Genomic DNA, 23927 nt, shown 5'->3' on the forward strand with positions numbered 1-23927 from the left:
TTAATTAAAGCAAATAGGAAGCCACAGCAAAGGGTCAGCAAATGAGAAATTTCAGGTTTAGATTTTTAATAAATATTCAGACATTTCTGAAACATGTTTTCACTTTGTCATTATGTTTTACTGAGTCCATTTAAGATTAGTTTCTGAAGCCTCTGTAAGTAAACTGAGGCATCTTGATTTCTTTAATTACAGCAGTGGATGTGGTTCAAAGACCAGAGAGATAAGTGCAGATTGGAAATATATTTCTGGATGACTTCGTCAAGAGAGGGCAAAGTTGAGACGAGGTTATGATAAAATAATGTGGAGACTGATGAGATAAAGATGGAGCGAAAGAAAGTTGGTGATCTCAGACAGAAGTAGAGAGACATAAGTGGAAGTTTATGATTCAAAGTGTGGGAAGACAAGAAAGGGAAAGACGTTCAAAATAAAGTGTGAATAAATGGAGGAAGAGATGAGTCACTGATATGAAGTGAAGAAAGACGGCAGCAGACTGATGAGAGACAGAGAAAGAAGTTGATGAGTTTAGACGGGAGGAAAGACAGACAAGAATAAAAAAGGGATGAAGGTAAGAGAAGAGATGATGATCGCTGCTGTGGAAGAGGAAGAACAGAGAGAGAGATGGGTTTAGTCAGGAAAAAAAAGAGATGAAAATCAACAGAGGTAATGATATGAAAGGAAAGAGGACAGATAAGACAGGAGGAGAGGAAGAAAAGAGAGAAACAGATGAACGAGGGGAAAAAAGATCTGTTGTTGTGAACTTGACTAACTCAGGGTCATGTCCAGGTTGTGCTCTGGTATCTAGTCCCAAGAAGATTAGGAAATCCTCATGTGGTGCAGTTTTTATTCCATCTGAAGCTGCTGCTTTGTCTTTTCTTACTGCGGCAGAGTTTTGGTGCTCGAGAGAGAGATGAACAGTAACTACCCCTCCAACCACAGCTGCCAGTACAGTCCTAAGTACACCAGCCGCTCTGTGCAGTTTACATGTCAGCTAGTTAGAAATCATATTCGTCTTTTTTTTTTTTTAAATTTATTTATTTATTTATTTATCTTTTTAAGGGATTGATGGTCACATTGTAAAGTCAGTGGTGGAAGGAACTAGTCATATAGCTAAAGTGAAATGATTTCCTGGTGCTACCTTTCTAAACCTGCCATATACTGTACGTACTATAGATGACTTTCCATTTTTGAGCTGTGAATGAGTCAGAATGAGAAAGAGCATCTTCAATATGTGGAAACCTAAGACGCAGAGCCTGGCCTGGAGAACAAAAACATGTGTGCAAGAATGAGAAGTTTTTGCTGAATGTCCTTTTCTGCTGCTAGGAATCAAAACAATAACAAAAGATGGAGTTTGGTGATATGAAGTTGTGTGGTGCCTCTCCTGGTTACGGTTCCTTCAGTGTCAGTTGTTTAGGTGGTTCTTAGCTGGAGCTGAATTATCAGCAGAGGTTTCCTCCGCTCCAAAACAATCGGGCCAGGTGATTAAAACCAAAATCATTCCCTGGGGGGCTACTAACGTTTTCCCAGCTTGTTTCTCTGATAACTCGAGATCCAGACATTCAGGAGGTTTTTACCAGGAGCTGAACAGATGTGATGATTTAAATCTGGTAAAAACACAGAATAAACCAGTTTCACTGTTAAAAATCTGTGTTTCTCTGATGTTGTTTGGATGAGCCGAACTGTAGCTAACGTTTGCTCAGCTTGTTTTTCAGAGAACTTAAGATCCAGATGTCTGATGACTAAAATCCTTCATCCGTTTAAAATATACAGTTACAAACAACCAAGATCTAAAAAGTGTGTTGTAAAAATGTGGCTTAAAACTGGATACACAACACTGACGCATGCCCAAAGGGAATATGATGTGCCATTGACAGGTGACCAAATGAAACCGACTGACACCTTAATTAAAATTACAGATTTCTGTTTGTTTTCTGGAAACATTGATTATAATGAGTCAGACTAGATTTTCCATTGTTAAATCATGAGCAGTAATGACTAATTTTCCAGTACTGTGTCTGATAGTGTACTAGTTACTGTTAGCACCTCACAATCTGAGTTTTTTTCCCCATTTTCTCTTCAGTGAGATGACCTCATATGAAGTTTTTAATATTAATGACAGTACCTTTTTTTTCTTTTCTTATTTACTGCACATTTTGTGTGTCGTCACTTTTCACAAAGTAAAGAAATATCTGCTAACTGTGCCACACTGTTTTTCAAGTCAAAGTGAATGGTTTTATGGTAGATGTTTAATGTTAGACATGAGGAATCTATATTATTTGACTGTATTCAAGAGAAAATCTGTTGTGCTCAAGCAGGAAACAGTAGATAACACAAAGCAAGGATACACTGCTTTTTGTAACAAATAACATCAATTAATAAAACATTAATAGTAAATATTTTTCACCATCAACTCCATCAATTTCGTTTTAAATATGAGTCACTGTATATATTAACACAGATTCAATCCAAGGGGGAGATTTGAGCTTGTTAATGAGGGTAGTGGGCACCAGCTAACTAATGAGTATTAGAGCCTGAGTGCAAATAAAAAGTCAGAAAAAAACACTCTTTAATCCTTATTTCATGTGATATACACGAGTGAAACTACAGTTGCAGTTACAGTCTCTCTCTCCCTGTAAAATCTATCAGTGACAGCTCAGCCTCATGAATGGGGTCAAACGTGGGTCAGGTGCATGCTGAATGAAGTGACTCATATGTGGGTCTCTTTGTTATAAAAGAATCATGAATTTACTCGGAGAGAAGCTGCTACATGTGATGTACAGTAGATGTGTATTTGTGCCACTCTTTCAGAGAGCTTCCTGTGTAGTGTCAGCTCACTCACTCACTCACTCACACTTTTTACAGACAGATTTAAGTGTAAAATAAATTAATTAAAAATAAGTTATTTTTGTTTGTTTCTTATTTTTTGTCTATGTATATTAAAAAAACAAGATACTGATACATATCAGGTACCTCTCTGTCCTCTCTCTCAGACTACTCTTGCAGTTCTCGGGCTTCGTGTACATCCATCTTATTTTAATGATTTATCAAATATCATTTGGGGAGACTGGCCAACCCCTCTCCCTTCACATAAATCTGAATTTTACTTAATTAGCTCACGGGTCAGAGCACGAGGTGTGTGTTTGGATATCATTAAACCTTGTTTTCATTTTCAGGACTAGTTAAGGTTCAAGTGGCTGGAATTTTTTCATTCCTCCCTCCTCCTCCTCCTCCTCTTCCTCCTCCCCCACCTGTTGACCTGACAGTGTAGCTGGAGGTGAACAGTTCTCTATAACTTCAAATCCTTGTTGTTTTCTGGAGGGTGCATGCTCTCTATATCGCACCTGCTTTCAAATTAAAATCCCCTCTTGTCACATTAAAGAAGATAAACATGTATTAACTTTCATTTCTTTGTAGAAAAAGTAATCTGTTATGTCTTTTATTATAAAAAGGTTTATTATGCTACAGATATGCAAATTAGTCATTTGGTCACCATCTCCATTTGGACTCAGAGCAGCATGTCTTCAGCTTGTTGGCCAGCAGTAGTCCTTTGTCTTGTCGGGACACAATGGCACCAGGAGAGATTAATAGAGGATAGAGAAGTGAGGATAAAACATTTATACCAGATGTAACTATCTTAACCAGCCCTCCACAAATCCTCAGGGATCATCAGTAGAGTTTCTGGCCTCTGACTCTGAGAAAAAGAAAAGGGCCACCAGAGCTGCTAATTACTCATCAGAATTCCTCCTCTCTCAGAGATCCTGGCGCAGCGCCGGTGGAGAAGAAGAAGAAGGGCAAGAGGAGAAACCAGGAGCTGGCTGTCCAGGAGGGGGCGGAGAGTGACGACACTACCTCAATGTCAGCCCTCAACATGGGTGGAGAGGACAGCCAAGACCCCCTGGATAATGCGGTGAGGGAATGGAAAGACCGAATAGACCTGGGACAGAGTGGGTTAAGTCTGACTGGAGCTGCCGGATTAAGTGTAGCTTCATATTATGCTTCAGACATGTGGTTAAAGATGATATATGTTGCATTTAAACTCTTGAAAATCAATCATCAGACTTTTTAACTGTTGTAAACAAATGAGACCATTGCTAAAGGGATCAGAGGCTGAGGGAAGGATCACTTCTAACATGTTGGGACATGTGTCAGAGAATTACAGTCTTATATTAAATGTCTCCTGTGACATTTTTGCTCCCTTCCTTCTTTCCTTCCCTCCTCACTTCACACTTTCTGCTTGTTCATCTTAAAATCTCTACCTCCTCCTCTTTCCATCTCACCTCCCTCTCCCTTACTTTTTCGTCTCACACTTCCCCCACATTTCACCCCTCATATCTCATTGTGTTATTTCCTCCCATTTCTCCACTCCTGGATCGTTGTCTTAACTCCCTTTTTATCCCTTCTCCATCACTCTTAACTCCTCAATTCCTTTTTACTCTTATCTCACCTCCCTCTGTCTCCATTTTTCCTCCATGAATGTATCTTCCTTCTTATCTTTAGAAGCGGCGTTCAGGACGACAGGTCAAGAGGAGGAAGTATAACGAGGACTTGGATTTCAAGGTGGTAGATGATGATGGAGAGACTATTGCAGTTCTTGGAGCCGGTCGCATCTCAGCGCTCAACGCCACCGCTCTGGCGTGGCAGGCCGAGGTAAGAATGAACACAGACTCCCACTTTGTTGCTGGTTTGTTTGTTTCTTTCTTTCTTTCTACCAGAGTAATGCTGAACCATCAGTTCAAAGACTCAGAGGTCATTAAAATCCAGTGTTCATCTCCAATATCCAGTCAGGAAACCTTGAAAATATTGAGATTTGAGAGCAGAGTTTGGTGTGTTTGTTAAAGTGACAGCACTTCCTGCTCTAGCAGTGAGGGATCGTGGGTAATACACACCGATCAGCTGTGTTTCAGTTCAGTGAGAGGGACTACGCAGCCGGAGCTCTGGTCAAGAGATTCATAGGTTTTGTTTTCTGTACTTGAAAACCACTTAAACCACTGAGACTCAGAGCAACAACAGATTTAACTTTGTGTCGCTCTAAATAGTCAGTTGCAGATTATGTTAGAGATGATGATTTGTGTTAGATAAAATAGTTTCTGGGGTGTCTTGTCTGTCAGATGTCCAGCAAAACTTTCATTGGCATGTCTCGGGGAAGTCCTTGCTTTTTCTCTTTTCAGTTTTTCACAATGAAAAATCTGTGTTTCGTGTAGAGTTGTCACTTGAGTGTGTGTACGTATACATTGATATAAACATGGTGAACAAACTGTTACTAACAGCTCTCAGTGTGAAACAGTATCTGATAATTCTCGATAAGATTTTGTGTAGTGCAGATTTTATATTCTGTGAGGTGCTCCTGTAAGTCTTTGTTACGTTGCTGTTGTATGAGAAGAACTGACTGTGAACTGACCTTCATCTGTGTGGGCTGCTAATCTTTACTGTCTTCCTCTCTCTCGCAGGAACCACCTGAGGACGAGGCCAACATCATTGAGAAAATTCTGTCTGTCAGAACGGTGAAGAAAGAGGTGAAGAAGAAAGAACACACACACACACAATCTCACGGATGTACTTTCATGAATGAAATGTATTTTTCATAGATTATAAATATATTATGTTGGTTTCATTTCTGCCTCATTCTAAAATCTACTGCCCTCCTCCTCTTAATATATTTATTTCTCCTTCATTTAATTGCTCTCTCCGTCTTCCCTAGACTTCATCGTCAGAGGACCAAGCGGAGGAGACAGAAGAGTTTTATGTCAAATACAGAAATTTGTGAGTCTCCTCATCCTCAGGCATACATTTAAATATATCGGCATTTTATATTTTAGGTGTTCTAGGGCTCTAGTTTCGTGCAGTGTACGAGAGCAGCGAGAGCTTTTCTTTGCCTAGTTGTTGGTTTGGGGACTTGTCATGCACAGTGGATGAAGAGACTCAGAAAGCGGGGATGTTACTGGCAAACCAGTGACGCACCTGCAACTGTGGTGTCATTTCATCTGTTATCTCTGCTGTCCAATGCCCCACCTGCTGAGACCAGGTGAACCACGCCAGGGCTCTTTTATCCACCCCACTTTCATACTGTACATTAGGGGGACAGAATATTAGAACCAACCCTAACCCTAATCTCCGTGTAAAAGGGCCTCATGTAATACAATCCAGCTTCTAGACTGAAAGATCTAAAAAAACATTGGATGGATTGCTATGAAATGATGTACAGACATTGGAGGCTCTGACTCTGCTGATCCCCTGGCTTTTCCTCTTGTGGCATCAGCAGGTTTACAGTCGTGGTTCAGAATTTCTGTTCTGTTGGTGGAAACCCATGTGATCACCGGAGCTGGTGTGCTGCTTGTTGCCTGCTGACAAGAGTGAGGAAATGTGCTTAAATGGAGTGCAGTCTGCATGAGACTGCAGGATGTGATGTTGAATCACAATCAGCTCATAATCAACCTTTGCCACTTGGATTCAGCCATGACGAGCTGTGTAAAATATGTTTTATTAGTGTGTATTGTGTATGAAGCTTTTGGTGCACATTGTATTTTGTGCACTTGCCGGATGCGGCTGTTTGTTTTAAGTCGGGATAAGCAGCATGTGCCGCTTTGTGTGCCAGAAACAAATGGAGAGGAAACTATGCCCACCCGGCTCAAACTGGCGCTGTGCTGGTTGGATTTTAGAGCTCACCCTGGGGGAACATGTAAACTAAGACCGAGACACAGGGAGCTACTGGTTTAGGCTAATCACTGAGACACCTGATGACAGAGAGTGACATGAACAAAGAAATGTCTTCAAGATCATGCAGATATGCAGCATCAGAGGTGTTAAAGTCACCCTCATGACTGATGGAAACATGTAAGGATGGTCCTGACTGCGACTTTTTTTTGGGGGGGGAGGGCTTTTCGCCTTTATTTAGGTAGGACAGTGGAGAGAGAGTAGGGGAATGACACGCAGTAAAGGTCCGGCCGGATCGGGAGTTAATCCAGGGACCAGCTGCTCAAGTCACTTGAGCCCATGTGGTACGCGCCCCAACCATTCGGCTGTGGGGCGCCCTGAACATATAGTTTTTATGACATTGATTTCTCTCAGGGAAGTTGACTTTGCACACATGGGCTGTTTTCTACCAGCAGTTTATTCTCCACAGTCAGTGAAGTGCCCCTCAGCGGTGGCTGTTGAGGGAGAGCAGAGCGTTTTTCATCATCTTACTGAAGCTCAGCTCTTCAAGCCGGTCTGGGGTTCTCTGGAGACCTGCCTGTTTGTTCCTGCACTTTGTATCTCTAAGAAAGGTCCAACACAGATATGCAGTCGTTATCATGATTGTAATTTATTCTCAGGGGTGATGAATAAAACATAGAAGATTTGCCTGAGTTGTTTCAAACTGAATGGATGGGAATGCTTTTCTTTTCCCACGACTTTATTTAGAATAATGTATTCATAAATTATAGTTACAGAAAAGAATAATATTTGTAGTGTGAAAATCATTATTATACATAATGCATTATCAAATGCATAAGTAGTTGCACAGGCAGTCTAATGACTGCATGGTGCAGTGCTATATGCTGAACACTGCAGTGACATTTATATTTGTCAGTTTATAGATTGTGGTTTATGGATTAAATCATGCATGTCAAACTGTAGCCATAGTAACAACATTTGTTCTGCTTTCTTTCCCATCGACTAATGATTAGTGTGTATATCACAGAGTGAGACATCCTCATTTTTCCCCATTCTGTAAGACTCAGTGGTACATGAAGATTAAATCATTACCTGGGACCTGTTACAGTCATGGAGGGAGGTGCATGCATCATGGCTCCTGCTTGTTTAAAATCAGCAGTCTGTCTGTTCATGGACCCCAGACCTCCTGCTGACTTAGTATGACATTCATTTGCTTGCTGTTGGGGGCAGCTGTGGCTCAGGTCATCCACTAATTGGAGCGTCAGTGGTTCGATTCCTGGCTCCTTGGGCACAAGATACTGAACCCCAAATTGCCTCTGATGATGTACCATCAGAGTATGAATGTGAGCGGGATTGAGTAGTGCTGTATATGTGTATAGAGGCACTGTAGGAATCTGTGTGTGAATGGGTGAATGTAAAGTATAGTGTAAAGCGCTTTGAGTGGTTGTTAAGAGTAGAGAGACACTGCATAAGTGCTGTCCATTTACTGTTTTGTGTCATCTATCCACACGGTTGTATTATGATGTTAGGATGCTTTTTCTAAACACCGCTTCACCCTGTTTTAATTAATGACCTGATTATTAAATGCAATACCTTGGCTAAATAATTGCCTTGGTATATTTTATCCATGTTGATTAAAAAAGCCCTTTTAGAGCTCGTTAGTCTGGTTTGCTTTGCAAGGTGAGAACAGCAAAAGTTTAATTCTTGACTACCACCTGCTACTACCTGAAAAGGTGGAGTGGTAGGACTGATTTATGTGCATCCCTGTGCTTGTCAGTTTTCCCCCTGCATGCACATAGCGTTATATTGATTTGATTGTGTAGAGTTGTGATTCATCGTGATTTTCTTAACTGAGTTTTAACCTTTTAAAGCTTTCAAAAGAGGAAGACAACATTCATGTATTTGATAAAATGACAGCTGTGTTGATTTTTTTGTAATATGTTGTTTTAGCTCCTACCTACACTGCAAATGGGCCACTCTGGAGGAGCTAGAGAAAGATCCCAGAATCCACCAGAAGATTAAACGCTTCAGGACCAAACAGGCGCAGATGAAACACCTGTTCACCGAGGTAACGGTCACCATCCTTATCTACTCTTCAGGTCTGGATAGAGGATTAATCCTCTGCTTTAGAGTCATGCTGGACAAATTCATATTTCATTACCCCGCAAAGTCATTACCGAAAGCCATTTTCTCCCACCATGAAGCGAAAATGTACATGTGATTACTTCAGGTGTCAAATAAATGGGCCACAATGTCTGATAATTCACAGCACATTTGCCCAGTGAGAGTGCAGTAAAGGTTGACAGGTTAACACCAACATGCTGTGACCAGGCAACAACTTTAACATCCAGTAATAATTTGTCCTTTACAGAATAACTCAGAGTTCACAGTAGCAGACCTTGTCACACTCTATTGTTGGCCTCAATCAAAGCTTTTCAGGAGTAGCAGTATTCTTTCTCTAACAACAACCAGCACAGTTTATGGAAGCTGTGGCTGTAACAGCGAAAAATGTAAAGGCAAGTCACTTTTACCCATGCAGGATAAATGCACAGTATGTAATTTTCTGCTGCTAAGGGTCTTTCAATCAAAACAATGAGAAACAACAGAGTTTGCTGACAGTGTGAAGTAGCATTGGATGGTCAGAGGTGTTGTCTTCACCACCATTACAAATAATATAGCATAGGTCCAGTCATTTTTAGACACGTCGATACAGAAAACATATTATACTTAGAAAATTACAGCTTGTTTCAAAGGGCTTTTTATTCAGTACAACAGAGGTGGTGTCCTGAATACACAGAATACAAAGAAACAGCAGTGGTAGAGTTAAAATATGGATAAACAGAGCTACACTGACAAATAAATACATAATGATTCATAATATTGAGTAAATACATAGTGTAATAACCAATCACAAAGAATGGAGGTGGCTCACCATCATGTTTCCTTATGTTCAGCCTATTTTTTAGGGTTATTTTAGCTTGGTTTACACCATTTGTACAGACTGGTGCTTTATCAAAATTGTTCCTGAACCCGATGAACATTGAAGAATCAACCTAATCTCCTGTTGTCTCTCTTTTTCTTTTTCTTTCCATCTCTTTCAGCCTGATGATGACTTATTTAACCCAGACTATGTAGAGGTGGACAGAGTGCTGGAGGTGGCTGTTACCACAGATACTGAGACCGGAGAGGTAGGTAATACATAAACACAGACACACACTCCCAGCAGTGGTTGTCTGGCATGAAAGCGGTTATTACTGAAGGTCCTCAGTGTGGTGCTGCACACTTAGTCCTGTGGCGCGCGCACACACACACACACACACGCTGTGTTTTTCTGTATGATGTTGTAGGAGGTGACCCATTACCTTGTTAAGTGGTGCAGTCTCTCGTACGAGGAGGCGACGTGGGAGCTGCAGGAGGACTTGGACCCGGAGAAGATCAAAGAGTTTGAGGAGATACAGAAACTGCCTTCAGACCTCAGACACATCGTGAGTAGAAACACAATAGAAGATAAGTAAAAATGAAGAGAAAAACTGTCCTCTTTGATGCAATGCTTTGAAATAGCAGAAAAAAATGTAGCTCAAACACAACACACATTCAGTCTCAAGGAGAGGCTGGAAATGTTCACATCTTGACAAAACGTGTGTAGAACTGTTCTGAAAAGTGCTATGAAAGTAAAAGTAAAATTAGCATTATTGTTATTATTACAGATCTCTGCATTTACTGTGTAAAGAGAAGTAAGAAAAAAGAAAATCTATAAAATGATGTAGCAGTGATATCATCCTTTAAAATAAAAGCACAGAAATACAATCCTGACATAAAACGAAAACAGTACAGCAGGGTATTGTTACTTTAGCAGACATAGCCTGATAATTAATTAGTTATTCAGACTGACACTGTGCTCATGTTAGCCAGTATCTGTTTGGGAGCGGGGGTTCAGTTTGCAGCGACAGATGTGCAGTGTTGTCATTTCATTTCTAGTCGACATAGGAGCTGCAGTCGTGTTTGTTGGAGCAGTTAACCTAATGTTTGTCGTGTAGATCTTCCTCTAAGTGGTCTTACAATAATTTGTATAACTGTGTCTGTCTTCTCTGCACTTGTGGCAGTTTTTCTGGCTCTGGTACAGAAAGGTGACGTATTATTCTCCATACCATCTGCAAAACTCTGATTGGATTGGTTGTTTTTCTGGCTGTACAAGAGCACATCATCAGACCTGTTTGAATTTTTGAAAATGCACCGAGATGTGGGTGGCAATCCTTGAACTAGGCTGTATGAGATAAGTAGTGGGAGAAAACATCTACAAACTGTGTTAAGGATGGTGGACAACCTTTGGTGCCCACATCTCTGCAATTATCTCCCTCAGAGTCCCCATCTTGGCCTTGTTTACTTTTTTCACTGTTAATGAGCACAAACACAATCAGTGCAGGGAAGTTTTCTCTGTTTTCATGCTGGAGTTCTGAACCATCAGGTTTTGTGTGAGGTTTTGAAAACCCTCACAATCAAATCCATGTAAAACATCTGCTGGTCTTTGACCCACAATCTGTCATGTGGGTGTCGCTATAAAGCCCAGACAAGAAACTGAGCAGAACAGAGATGTTAGTTTTGTGACTGTCGTATATTTTGTGCAGGTCATCAGTCTTGTGAAAAGCCTAACAGTACATTTACTTTACTGGATGCTGAATACAAAATTGCTGCTTAAATAGCAGCAATTTTCCACAGTCTCTTTCAACTTGTGAGAGGTACAGGAGTGAAACCCGAGCAAATTATTCTTGCTCTATTGCCATTATTCATTTCAAAACTAGTATCATCACTTAATATGTCCTGGCAGTGACAAACTGTTACACGACTTATTTTAAAAGTCAAAATCTCTCTATCTCTCAAAAAAATGGAAAAACTTATTGAAATCCTCTCTGATTTATCAAGGGAACCAAGCAGTTTTAATATAATGATGTTCTCCTAGTTCTTTTGTTCGATAAAATCTATGTAGCTTCACTGATTCAGTTGAGATAAGAAACATTTTCACATCACATTTAATAAGGCATTGTTGATAATCATGTTTTTACATAGATAAGCTTTAATCCTAGAGATGATAGCCTGTTACATTTTGTTTGGTTATTGCAGAAATTGGTACAAAATTTGAAAAATTAAGTAATGAAACCAGACCTAGAATGGCAGTCAGTGGAGAGCATACCAGTCACGTCTGTTTCACTCTCATAACAGAAAAATAAAAGGAAAAAGGAAGTAGTCCGCACAAAACTGTGCAAACTCATTGTTGTCAACACCATAAACACGTAGGATTTTTACATCAACATCCAAAGATTCTTCCCTGAAATAAAGAGAATTCCTGGATCTGCACCAAAATGGAATGGGTCATTCCCAGGCCCATGCCCTGTCCCTCCCACCAAGCGTTCAGGGCTTTTTGTGTAACCCTGCTGACAAATAACCAAACAAACAAACCAACAAACAGACATGGGTGGAGGTAACAGTGTATATTTGTGTGTGTTCATATCACAGGAACGACCTCCTCCAGAAAAATGGCAGAAGTTGGAGCAGTCCAGAGATTACCGGAACGGCAACCAGCTCAGAGAATACCAGTTAGAAGGAATGAACTGGTTACTGTTCAACTGGTACAACAGGTGAGTGGACAGGCACATTTGAACCAGAACGACACGAGTATGTCAACTAAACTACGACTAAAACTCAAAAAGCATAATAACTCTGACACAGTGACACAGTGTTCTTGGACCAAATTAGTTCTCAAGTGTTAAATGCATCTGAGGTTGAAGGTGGATAAACAGAGACGTCTCACTCAGCACTTGACATTTCTCAGGTATTCAGAATCAAACACACACACACACAGAGAGAGACAGGAGGACCTTTAATGACTTCACTCCATAAAGTCAAGTTCATTCCATAAATCCTGACCGTAATCCCAGGTAACCCAGACTAAAGTCAGCTCTGCTTCTGATCTGAAACAAATTCCTGTCACTAGAAGAAATTCATGTAGAAATAAGGTGCAGAAATCCCTCTCCCACTGAGGATTTGCCTTTCTCCTTGCATCTGAAACCCATGTTTCCTGTTTCCATTCACAGTATTGTATTCACCTTTTTTAGTATGAGGCACCAGTGTGATTCAAAATCAATTGTCAAAACTATTAAATATGGTTGTGTATACAGTGGAAATCAGTAGGCTGCAGTACAAAGTATTACTGGTTCAGTCATACTGAGAACATGTTTGTCTTCCATCACCACAGTAGTTTCCAGAAAGCACTTTTCTTTCAGCGTCTGAAAGAACTTTTTTAAAGTTGTGTGAAGCACCTTAGGGGATTCCCTAGAAGAACCCAACCCCTAAAAGATTCTTTTAAGAACCCAGGACATTGCAACAAAAATAAACTAAACTAGAATAATGATATGTGATTTATTTTACATCAGTGTGGTTGTGACTGATAAAAACCAATAGCTTAATTAGTTGAATTATTTAACTATTTAGTGTAAATGGATTTGTTTGCCATTTGTGGTTATGATAGAAAAAGGCTCCATCTGCCGTCTCTTCCTCGCTCTCGCTGACTTTGTTTTTCCACCTAGAAAAAACTGTATCCTGGCAGATGAAATGGGTTTAGGAAAGACCATCCAGTCCATCACCTTTCTGTACGAGATCTTCAACATGGGGATCCGTGGCCCCTTCCTCATCATAGCCCCCCTGTCCACCATCACCAACTGGGAGAGAGAGTTTCGCACTTGGACGCACATGAACGTCATCGTGTATCACGGCTCCCAGATCAGCCGGCAGATGATCCTGCAGTACGAGATGTTTCACAGAGACCCGCAGGTAGTGTTTTGGGCTTTTATCAGTCTGTGCGTACGTAGTAGTCATCGCCTCTCATCCATCAGCCAGTGAATGAGTCAGCTGTGTGACGTTTTTATAAATAGAGCTACAGGTAGATGGTGTAGATGGCTGTCTGGTGTTTTATTTCTGTTCGAGTCTGTTGTGAGTCCTCACAAGGATACAGAAGAGAAGAAAATCCTGTGCTGACATGTACTTATTCTGTTGTGAATCACAGGGTATCTGCAGGTCTTAAAAGTCTTAAAGTATTTTTAAAGTATTAAAAATCTACCTCCTAATTCTCTGACTAATGTTAAAAAGAAATGGTTGGTCTTTAATTCCTTAAGCGTTCGACAGTTTTGGTTTCCTTGCATGTGAACAGTGTTCACATATTGTAACCATCATGTTTTTGTGTTTGTGTCCTCGCTGCAAGATAATTTCTTCACAGGATGAGGACTATTCAAGGGAAAACTAAACTGTGGTTTTGCTTGATTGTTTTTTTGCCTCTTTTCTTTACTGTCTCTCTCTCTGTCTCTCCCCCGTCTCCATCTTCCATCCCGAGGGACTTTTGCAGTGTATTCAACTCTGTGGATGTGACAGACATCCGTAGCACATTTGTCATTTCTCTCTTGTCCCTTTCTTGATTGACCTCTTTTCCCCTCAGCCTCACTCTGCCCGCTGGATAGCTCTGTCTCTGGCTGCAAAGTGATCAGCTTCTCGGACAGTTTCATAGTGGAGCATTTCAACTGTGTGGTTTTATAAAATGACCCTCTCCTTCTCTTTCACTCTCTCTGGTATAAATATTCAGGTTTCTTATTGCTGTATTGCTATTGTATCCAGCACACTCCCCCCCCACCAGTGTGATAATTTAAATGTTTGATTCTCACCCTCTCTGTCTCTTGCCCACAGGGTAACACTATCCCAGGAGTGCTGAAGTTTCATGGGTTGATCACCACCTTTGAGATGATCATGGCTGACTGTCCGGAGCTGAAGAAGCTGCACTGGCGCTGCGTGGTGATTGACGAAGCCCACCGACTGAAGAACAGGAACTGCAAACTGCTGGAGGGACTCAAACTCATGAACCTGGTCAGTCTGTGTGTCTTTATGCTTGGCATTGCTGATGTGAGGCTAATTTTCAGCAGTGACTGTAATCCTCTGACACTGGTCACCCATTTAGCAGTAAGATAAATTATTTTTATTAACTGGAAGGTAAAAAATGTGCTTAGTCTGAAGGTGGGTTTCCATCAACCTGTTTTTAACCACATCTTTAATTTACATTTAGAAATCTGAGTGGAAATGCTGCAATAAAAATATTGCAAAGAAGTCAATGTAGCAATAAAAACAAAGTGTGACAATGTGAAATAGAAACTTAATGAATAAATCATGACAAAAATGGAACAAGTGTCTTCATCAGCCCACAATGAACATATTTGCACAATACTAATGGATGGAAACGTGCATTAATTGACATTTTCTTCTGCCGGTTTTCTTGAAATTTGTGCCACGTTTGAATGTTTTGTGTTTTTTGAAGATATTTCTGTTCATGTTTCTCACAGGAACATAAGGTTCTGCTAACAGGAACCCCTCTGCAGAACTCTGTGGAAGAGTTGTTCAGTCTGTTGAACTTCCTGGAACCGCTGCAGTTTCCCTCAGAGAGCAGCTTCCTGGAGGAGTTTGGAGACCTCAAAACAGATGAACAAGTACGTTCTGAAAACTGTTTTCATGTAGATACAGCGTGTGGAAACAGACTTGTCGATTTTACGTATCACTCTGTTTACGGGTCTGTAGTGTATTTGTGGAGCTCTGAAAAATCTGACAACCTGTCTGTCTGTCTCTGAGTCAGTGCTGGGTATTAAGTAAAAAAAGTAAAAACATCTGGGGGTGTGGAGTTAGAAAGACATGAGCTTCTTATCTCTGCTTGAGGTTACAGGCTCTAGCTGAAGTTTTGGCGGCCAAGTTGCATTGTGGGTAATGTAGGTGGCAGGTTTTGACAAGGGAGAAGAATGTATAAAACAAAAGAAGATGATATCTGGGATTCTACTGCATCTATTTTAACACTGGTTTTTCAGATTGTCCTGACAGTATTTTAAGAGTGCACAGCTCAATCAGTGGAGTGCTCTTTAAAGCCAGGCCGGAGTCTCTGAGTGGGGAGAGCTTTCGCTGTGAAAAGCAGCTACAGGAAGTGGCTGTGTTTGTATTAAATGCATGCTAATGTTGCTGTTCTCTCTCAGCTGTGTTTTTTTCTTCCCTCTCTTTTTTTCCTTCTCTCAAAACTAAAATATAGTTGCTTTTGAAAAACACTCAGCAGAGACATAAAGAGAGAGGAAAAGGATGTGTGCCATTAGCATTCATGTCACATTCACCCCTCCCTCCTTTTCTCTCCCAACAGGTGAAGAAGCTTCAGGCCATTTTGAAGCCCATGATGTTGAGGAGACTGAAAGATGATGTAGAAAAAAACCTGGCGCCGAAAGAAGAGACTATCATAGAGGTAGAGTTTTATAAAAACAAACAGTCCCATAAATTAAGTGATTTTCAGCAGTCTCATATTTGTACTGTTTCTCTGTTTAAATAAGGCTAAGCTCTCTCCATTGCTGGAAAGAACTTTTATCCCACTTCCTTCTGTTTTGGCTGAATTAAACCACTCAGCCAAAACGTCACAAAACAAAAGCTTCATTAATGTGTCTTCAATAATTAGTCCAATAATGAGACTTGTTAGTCTTTATTAGTCTCTTTAATCATGACTAAATTCTTAATGAAATTGAAATTAAATTTTAAGTTAATTAAAATGGGGTAAAAAAAGAGTTTCAGTGTTTCATTATGTGAGATAAAAGATCCACTGCACTCAGCTGGAGCTTTGCTGTGTGTGATTTGCTTATGCTTCATGTGTCTGCCTTTGTTTCCTCCCATAGTCCAAACACATGCTGGTTTGGCGAATTAGAAACAGAAATTGCCCGAAGGTGTGAATTTGTTTGCTCGTCTGTATATGTGTCAGCTCGGTGATGAACTGTCCAGGTTACTGAACAGGATAAGTGGCAAATACAGCAGATGAATGGTTGGGTGGTTTTATTATTGTCCAATTTCTAGAGACTAAAATCACAATGTAAGTCATGATTAATTGTTCTGGTGAAATTACTGGGCAGTAGGTGGAGAAAACATAACAACATAACAACAAAGTGATGTATTACCAGCCTGAATACTAAAACAAATAAGAACTTCTTTTCCTCCTTGTGATCCTGTAGGTGGAGCTGACCAACATTCAAAAGAAATACTACCGAGCCATCTTGGAGAAGAACTTCTCCTTCCTGTCCAAAGGAGCAAACCAACACAATATGCCCAACCTCATTAACACCATGATGGAGCTCCGCAAGTGCTGCAACCACCCTTACCTTATTACAGGTGAGGACACACACACACAAGCGCCAAACCCTCAGTAAAAGAATGGAAGTCCTTGAGTGTCATCCATAATTTATACACACACACACACACACGATGAGTGACCTTGTTCTTACCCAGCTGTGACTGCACCTCTTTAATGACACATCAGTTATAATGAGATGAGACATGAACCCTGATATTCCACTATTATTTGATAATTTTGGAATTTGATACGGGTCATGTCAACAGCATGTTCCATTGGGATATTCCAAATTTAGCATTATCAGAGTAAGACGTGTGGGATATGCTGGTATTATTCAGGTTTTAGGAGCATTCTTTGGACATGTGTACAGCACATTCAGGATATGCGTCTCTTGCAACACGCAGCCTCCAGCCTGTTTATAGTCAGCTCTATGTGTTGTCCGCAAACCAAGCAGAGAACAGTTTGCAAGGCTGGAGTAGAGATAGCCAAAAGAAAAACCCATATTTCTGGGGAGAAGGAGAAACACACCTATTTTTGAACATGATTCATTTTCATCAGCCATGTCAATAGCTTAGTAGGAATATTGCCTTTTTCAGGGCAGTGTCTTTGTGCAGTAGTTAAGTGCAACACTCAAATATTTTCGTTTCCTGAGGAACTAAAAAACTAAACTCTCTAAGAATTACAATAGTCCTCGGCGTCTCTTGAAATCCTCTCCCTCCCTTACCTTTGTCTTCTTTTTTTTTCTTTTCAGGAGCAGAAGAGAAGATTCTGGAGAGCTTCAAGAAGAGCCACAGTCCAGACGCCCCGGACTTCCAGCTGCAGGCCATGATCCAGGCAGCCGGTAAACTGGTGCTGATCGACAAGCTGCTGCCCAAACTGCTGGCCGGGGGACACAAAGTCCTGGTCTTCTCCCAGATGGTCCGCTGTCTGGACATCCTGGAGGACTACCTCATCCAGAGACGGTGAGGATAGAGGAGGGGGTGGGAGGGTGGGGTTGAATGAGCAGGTAGAAATGATAGAAAGTGAACAAAGGAAGGAAACAACAAAAAAAAGGATAGAGGGAAGGAAAACTGGAGATCTGGGAGCAATGAACAATGTATGTGATGCAACAGTTGACAAAAAGGAGAAAGAGGGATGGAAAGATGCCCTTGACATTTATGTATGTGTATTTTCTCCAGCTACACGTACGAACGCATCGACGGCCGCGTACGAGGGAACCTGCGGCAGGCGGCCATTGACAGGTTCTGTAAGCCGGACTCAGACCGCTTCGTTTTCCTGCTGTGCACCAGAGCTGGAGGGCTGGGAATCAACCTGACGGCTGCTGACACCTGCATCATCTTCGACTCAGACTGGAACCCCCAGAACGACCTGCAGGTAAGTGCAGGGTTCGGTGGCTTGGCCAAAAGTATAACAACGGTACAAGTTTGCACATAGATTCTATGTGGATAATGGCAGAAGCTGAAGAGACGAACATATCAGCTGTTTAACAGTCTAATCTGTGTTGTCAGAACATGAAAAACAGATCATCTCTCTAAATCACACTCTTTTTTTTCACTGTGCTAAGTTGCTACTTGTCTTAGCTCTTTAATGTGTAGTGGCATTTATGTTGCCTTTTGGGACTGCAGTAGATGACAAAATGAGCGCTTCAAAGGACGACTCTGTCTTGGATAATAAAGTGAGTGTGCGGTGTTACCTGACTGTGGGTATGAGTCTTACCCACAGTTGTGATGCAATGTATGTTTGTTTATCTTGTCAGGTATCAAGTAAACAGAATATTTCTTCAGTATGAAAACTGAATTGCTCTCAGTGTTGCTTGCTGACAAACAAATTCTGTCACTTTTTGCTAAAGATATTCATGGGGCCTTAAAAATGTAGATAATTATCCTCATGGACAAGGTTAAAGTGAGATGTTTTGCATTAAAGCTGATTATTTCTAATTTAAAAAACCTCATCAAATGATGATTTTGATTAATTTGTTAAATGCATTTATGCTCATCATACTTAATGATGGAACCTAATAAAACCTTTAGTTAACAACATGTTGTGACATCTTTTAAAATGCACAGCAGTGAGCTTTTGCTTCGAAATTAAAGTCATTTTCTAAGTTTGTCTTTGTCTTCACTTTATGCATAAAAGCATTCATTTCCCAGTTGCAGCAAATTATAATGCTTTACATTAATGTCATTTTTCATGTCTTTGTCCTGCCCCCTCTCTGTCCCAGGCCCAAGCACGCTGCCACCGGATTGGCCAGAGCAAAGCGGTGAAAGTCTACAGACTGATCACCAGGAACTCGTACGAGAGAGAAATGTTTGACAAGGCCAGTCTGAAGCTCGGACTGGACAAAGCTGTCCTCCAAGACATCAACCGCAAAGGAAGCCTCAACGGGGTGAGAGATGACTTCATATTAGACAGAACAGGACTCATTAGGGTCACTGTCTGCAGACAGGTGTTCAGCAGAAAACTGTCTGGCTTTCAAACTCTAACTGATTACTTTTTCTTTGGCTGTGGAAGTTTTCAGCTGTGTGTGGAGAGCCTGAGTCCTGACCTGTATGTCTTTGTGTTTCTGCAGGTGCAGCAGCTTTCTAAACTAGAGGTGGAGGATTTGTTGAAAAAAGGAGCATATGGCGCCCTGATGGACGAGGAAGACGAGGGTTCAAAGTTCTGCGAGGAAGACATCGATCAGATTCTACAGAGACGAACTCAGACCATCACCATCCAGTCGGAGGGGAAAGGGTCCACGTTTGCCAAGGTTCAAATCCTTAAACATTAAGTCAAGGACTGAAATTGGACTCATAGCTCTTTTCTTGGTTTCAAGTGGTGTCATATTTTATCCCGTAGTTTAAATGCTGTTTCAGAGGCTTTTTGGAGGAAGCGCTGAATACTTGGAAGATTCTGGCATCGAGATCAAATGTGAAGATGCTAAATATTTGTGCAAAACACTGGCAATTGGCAGCTCCAGTCCAAACATTTGGTTGAACGCCAACATCTGTCAAAACCCAGTTAACATCAACCAGAATCTAACTAATGTTTATTTTTTGTTTTTTTTTCACTGTGTCCTTGTGTTTTTCTTTCCTCAGGCCAGTTTCATTTCGTCTGGTAACAGAACTGACATTTCTCTGGATGACCCCAACTTCTGGCAGAAATGGGCCAAGATCGCAGAAGTGGAGATCGACTCCAAATCTGAGAAGGTAGAGAGAGAGAGAGAGAGAGAGAGAGAGAGAGAGAGAGAGAGAGAGAGGGAGGAGCAGATTTAAGGATGAAAGCAGGAGAGGAGAAAAGGAACCAAAAGAAATGAAAGCATTTCAAAGAGAAGGGACAGAAAAGGAGAAGATGGCATGAAAATATTTGAAAAGACATGCAGAAAGGTCTCAAAGAAAAAATGAAGGTATGCAGGAAATGAACAAACAGGACAGTGACAACAATGGATGAGCAGGAGATGCACTTCTGTCTAGCGAAGGTAAGAAGAAGGCAGAGAACAGACTACTGGAGGAATGGCTGGAGACAATAAGATGGGGAGCAACATAAGGCTTGGAAAGAAAAAATGGATCTGATCCAAGTTAGTGAACACAAAGATGGAGGGAGGGGAAGTTAAGCCGAGCTCCCAAACTGGGAAAAGAGTAAACAAGGGCATGATGGAAATGAAAGTAAGAAAGGAGGGTAAAAGGAATCATGCTTTTGCTTTTTCTTTTCCCTTTTTTTCTTTTTCCCCTTTCTCCTCTCCTCTCCTCTCCTCTCCTCTCCTCTCCTCCCCTCCCCTCCCCAACAGATGGGCTGCCTTAATGAATGAAGCAGATTGTACACCAAGCACTGCTACTGTCTTCATACTCAGTGTGTGTGTGTGTGTGTACACTCGTGCTTCTATCTTAGTGAGGACCAGTGGGAGTTACAGACCTTTATAGAGTGAGGACATTTGGCCGGTCCTCACAAATTTAAAGGGCTGTTTTAAGGTAAAGACTTGGTTTCAGGGTTCAGGTTAGAAATAGATTTAGCTTAGGGTTAGGGTAAGGGACTAGGTAATGCATTACGTCAATGAGTGTCCTGGCAAAGATAGAAGTACAAGTACGTGTGTGTACCATGCCTTGAAACCCTACTAATTGATACCCCCAGTGAACAGAAGTCCTGTGTATGTTTTTGGTTTTCTCCTCAGATGTCCCTTTCCTATGAAAACAACCAGAGGATAAAAACACTGACAGATCTCTCCTACAAAGTTTCTTTATACTCGTTTATCTCATCCAGATTACATTTTTCTCTCCGGCGCAGGAGTCCTTGGTGATCGACACGCCTCGGGTGAGAAAACAGACCCGTCACTACAACTCCTTCGAGGACGACGAACTGATGGAGTTCTCGGAGCTTGACAGCGACTCGGAGGAGCGGCCGTGTCGGACTCGTCGACTGGGCGAACGCAGCCGGCGGTACCTCCGTGCAGAGTGCTTCCGGGTCGAAAAGAATCTGCTCATCTTCGGGTACAACCTGATAAGTGTTGGAATAATTCACATCTGCCTGTATATTCACACCTTAGTTCACCAAGAAGCTGTCATTAAATTTGCAAGAACCTGCAGAGTATTTCCACAGCAGCAAGATACCCCCAAACTACTGCGGGTATCCAGATACACACTCACAAATCAACATCTGATTCCTGACAGCTCCTGGTGCTTGCACAGACTAGCATAACCATGTTAAAAATGGACTTGTTTTCATTTGTTTCTAACCAGTATGAACACACACACACCTCTCACACCTCCACAGCCAAAATCTTAAACCTTGTGGGATGACATCTTAATACTCAGTCCAATAAAAACGCTGCTTGTGAGCTCATAAACTTTTGTTTACAAAGTTGGTCTCTTGCAGCTCGAGTGTGAACATTAATGAGCCAAATGTAAAAATACCACTGAGCACATTTTCGCTGTGGTTTGAGATGGATAAAATAAACTCTACTTGTGATCACACGTTTATTTCAGCTATATATATTTATTTACATTCATTCGTCACAGTCCTTCTCTATGACCTATGGTATTTCCTCTTTTCTCCTTATTTACATTTTTCCCTCCCACTCCGTCTTTCCAGCTGGGGTCGGTGGAAGGACATCCTAAACCACGGTCGGTTTAAATGGCACCTGGCAGAGAGAGATATGGAGGTGATCTGTAGGTAAGGAGAACAAGTGTTTGTTTATGTTTTCACCCTACAGACCTTCTGAAATATCCAGAAAAGCTTACAATGAATGTAACTGTGAAAAGATCAATACAAGTCATTCATGTAACTGAGCTCTAGAGCTGGAGGGCTTGACCCGCAAACATGAGAAAAAACATGTAGAAAAAATAAAGAAATATATAAATCTTTGTTATGCAGGGCTCTGCTGGTTTACTGCCTGAGACACTACAAAGGTGATGACAAGATCAAGAGCTTCATCTGGGATCTGATCTCACCCACCAAGGAAGGCCAGGACCAGGCGCTGCTCAATCACTCTGGTTAGCATTTCACTGTTCACTCACACTAATGTTAGCCCACCTTATAGTGCACCACTTCAGCATTAGCATTAAAGGGTACTTCATAGATTTAGCATTGCTCTCCTATAACTCACAATAGATAGTTTTGGAAAAAGGATCAAAATCAATGTAGCAGAACCAAAGACACTGTCTGTTTCATTCCCTGCATTCTCCTCCTACGTTTCTCAGAATGCAGCTCAGACGCTGACAGTGTGGTTGGAGATTCAGGTGTGTTGTGCTATTAATTTATCGGATTTCACCTCGCAGTGTCTGACAGCATTATGGATGGAATTCCTACAGAGGCAGACCTTTTTCTTAAGGAGTAAGATCCTTTTTGTTAAATCAGAAACAGCTAGTAATCTCGCTCTATTCCAAGCCACCAGACTCGACTGACAAAAGCATACCCTGCAGAGCACAAGAGCTGCTGGAATACCACTGCCTCAGTGGGTTAGTTTTTTGTGTTACTGTGTGGTATTTTTACTTAAGTAAAGGATCTGAATACTGCGTCACAGTAACACGTACACTTAAGTGGATACACTTTGATGAGGAAAATTGCCCATTGGATTACACTGCAGCAGCTGTTTAGGATGTAAGGCACAGGTTCAAAGTTACTTTAATCCGTTATCCTTTAATTGGAGCTATTGACTTGTATCATTAGAACTTGGAATTAATTTTACCTTACAAGCTTCCACTCTGTGTAGCACTTATTTTCAGTAAAATGTTTTATTTGTAGTCCCCAGCATGTAGTACAGTATATGCAAAATCCATTCCATCCATCCATTAACATCAATGAATTGCCATAACAGGCCAATTATATTTATTTCCCGTCCTCTTTGCCCCAGGTTTATCAGCTCCAGTTCCTCGGGGTCGAAAGGGGAAGAAGCTGAAGAACCAGTTAAATGTTCCTGAGGTGAAGAATGCTGACTGGCTGGTCCACTGTAACCCTGAGGTGGTTCTGCAGGATGAGAGCTACAAGAAACACCTCAAACAACACTGCAACAAGTCAGTTACCAACAGACATCTACTGTTCTGTGCCATACCTGTCTGTGTAAGCTAGAGGTACTTCAACACGATAGCGACAGTATTATAAAAGCCTTTGACAACATAACAGCACGGCGTGAGTACCGAAACGTAGCCTGTGTGGTTGTTTAGCAGCTTCAAGTCCTTGAGTGACTATACGTGTATTTGCAATGTGAAGTGTTTCCTCCTTTTTATCAGTTTGTGTGTCGAGGTCAGAGCAGTGGCTTTAAATGAATTTAACTCTCAGAGAGCCTGTTGACAGAAGGATTCTGTTTATAGCAGCAGTGAGATTACAAAGCGTTGGTAAGATCAGGAGAAAGACAACACTGTGAAGATTCACTGAACCAGTCAGAACACGCTGAACTACTGTGCATTCAGATTGAGGTCTTATTTTACTGTGGTGGCTTTTTAAAGTACAACTCCCCCTCTCTCAACCTTTCTCTCCACAGGGTGCTACTGAGGGTGAGGATGTTGTACTACCTGAAGGTGGAGGTGTTGGGTGAGGCTGCCAATCAGGCTCTAGAGGGGATACCTGCCAGGTGTGGAGCATGTTCCTCATATTGTATCTATTAAAGTGAGATTGATCAGGTGGTTTTGTT

At 41.3% G+C, this 23927-nt stretch overlaps 1 protein-coding gene across 1 annotated transcript in view; it reads left to right on the plus strand.

Moving 5' to 3' along the window:
- chd6 (chromodomain helicase DNA binding protein 6) overlaps positions 1-23927 on the plus strand; it is a 90263-nt gene that overhangs the window by 43218 nt on the left and 23118 nt on the right. The window contains 23 exon segments of the mRNA XM_051074206.1: positions 3751-3904; positions 4495-4644; positions 5445-5510; positions 5696-5757; positions 8599-8716; positions 9750-9836; positions 9996-10133; positions 12160-12281; positions 13230-13473; positions 14377-14553; positions 15024-15167; positions 15857-15955; positions 16707-16863; positions 17577-17787; positions 18004-18199; positions 19047-19211; positions 19395-19574; positions 19903-20013; positions 21086-21288; positions 21890-21970; positions 22172-22290; positions 23151-23310; positions 23778-23867. Coding sequence (XP_050930163.1) covers positions 3751-3904; positions 4495-4644; positions 5445-5510; positions 5696-5757; positions 8599-8716; positions 9750-9836; positions 9996-10133; positions 12160-12281; positions 13230-13473; positions 14377-14553; positions 15024-15167; positions 15857-15955; positions 16707-16863; positions 17577-17787; positions 18004-18199; positions 19047-19211; positions 19395-19574; positions 19903-20013; positions 21086-21288; positions 21890-21970; positions 22172-22290; positions 23151-23310; positions 23778-23867 — 3234 coding nt within the window.

Source organism: Lates calcarifer, linkage group LG12 (genome assembly GCF_001640805.2).
Source record: "Lates calcarifer isolate ASB-BC8 linkage group LG12, TLL_Latcal_v3, whole genome shotgun sequence".
Taxonomy (NCBI): domain Eukaryota; kingdom Metazoa; phylum Chordata; class Actinopteri; family Centropomidae; genus Lates; species Lates calcarifer.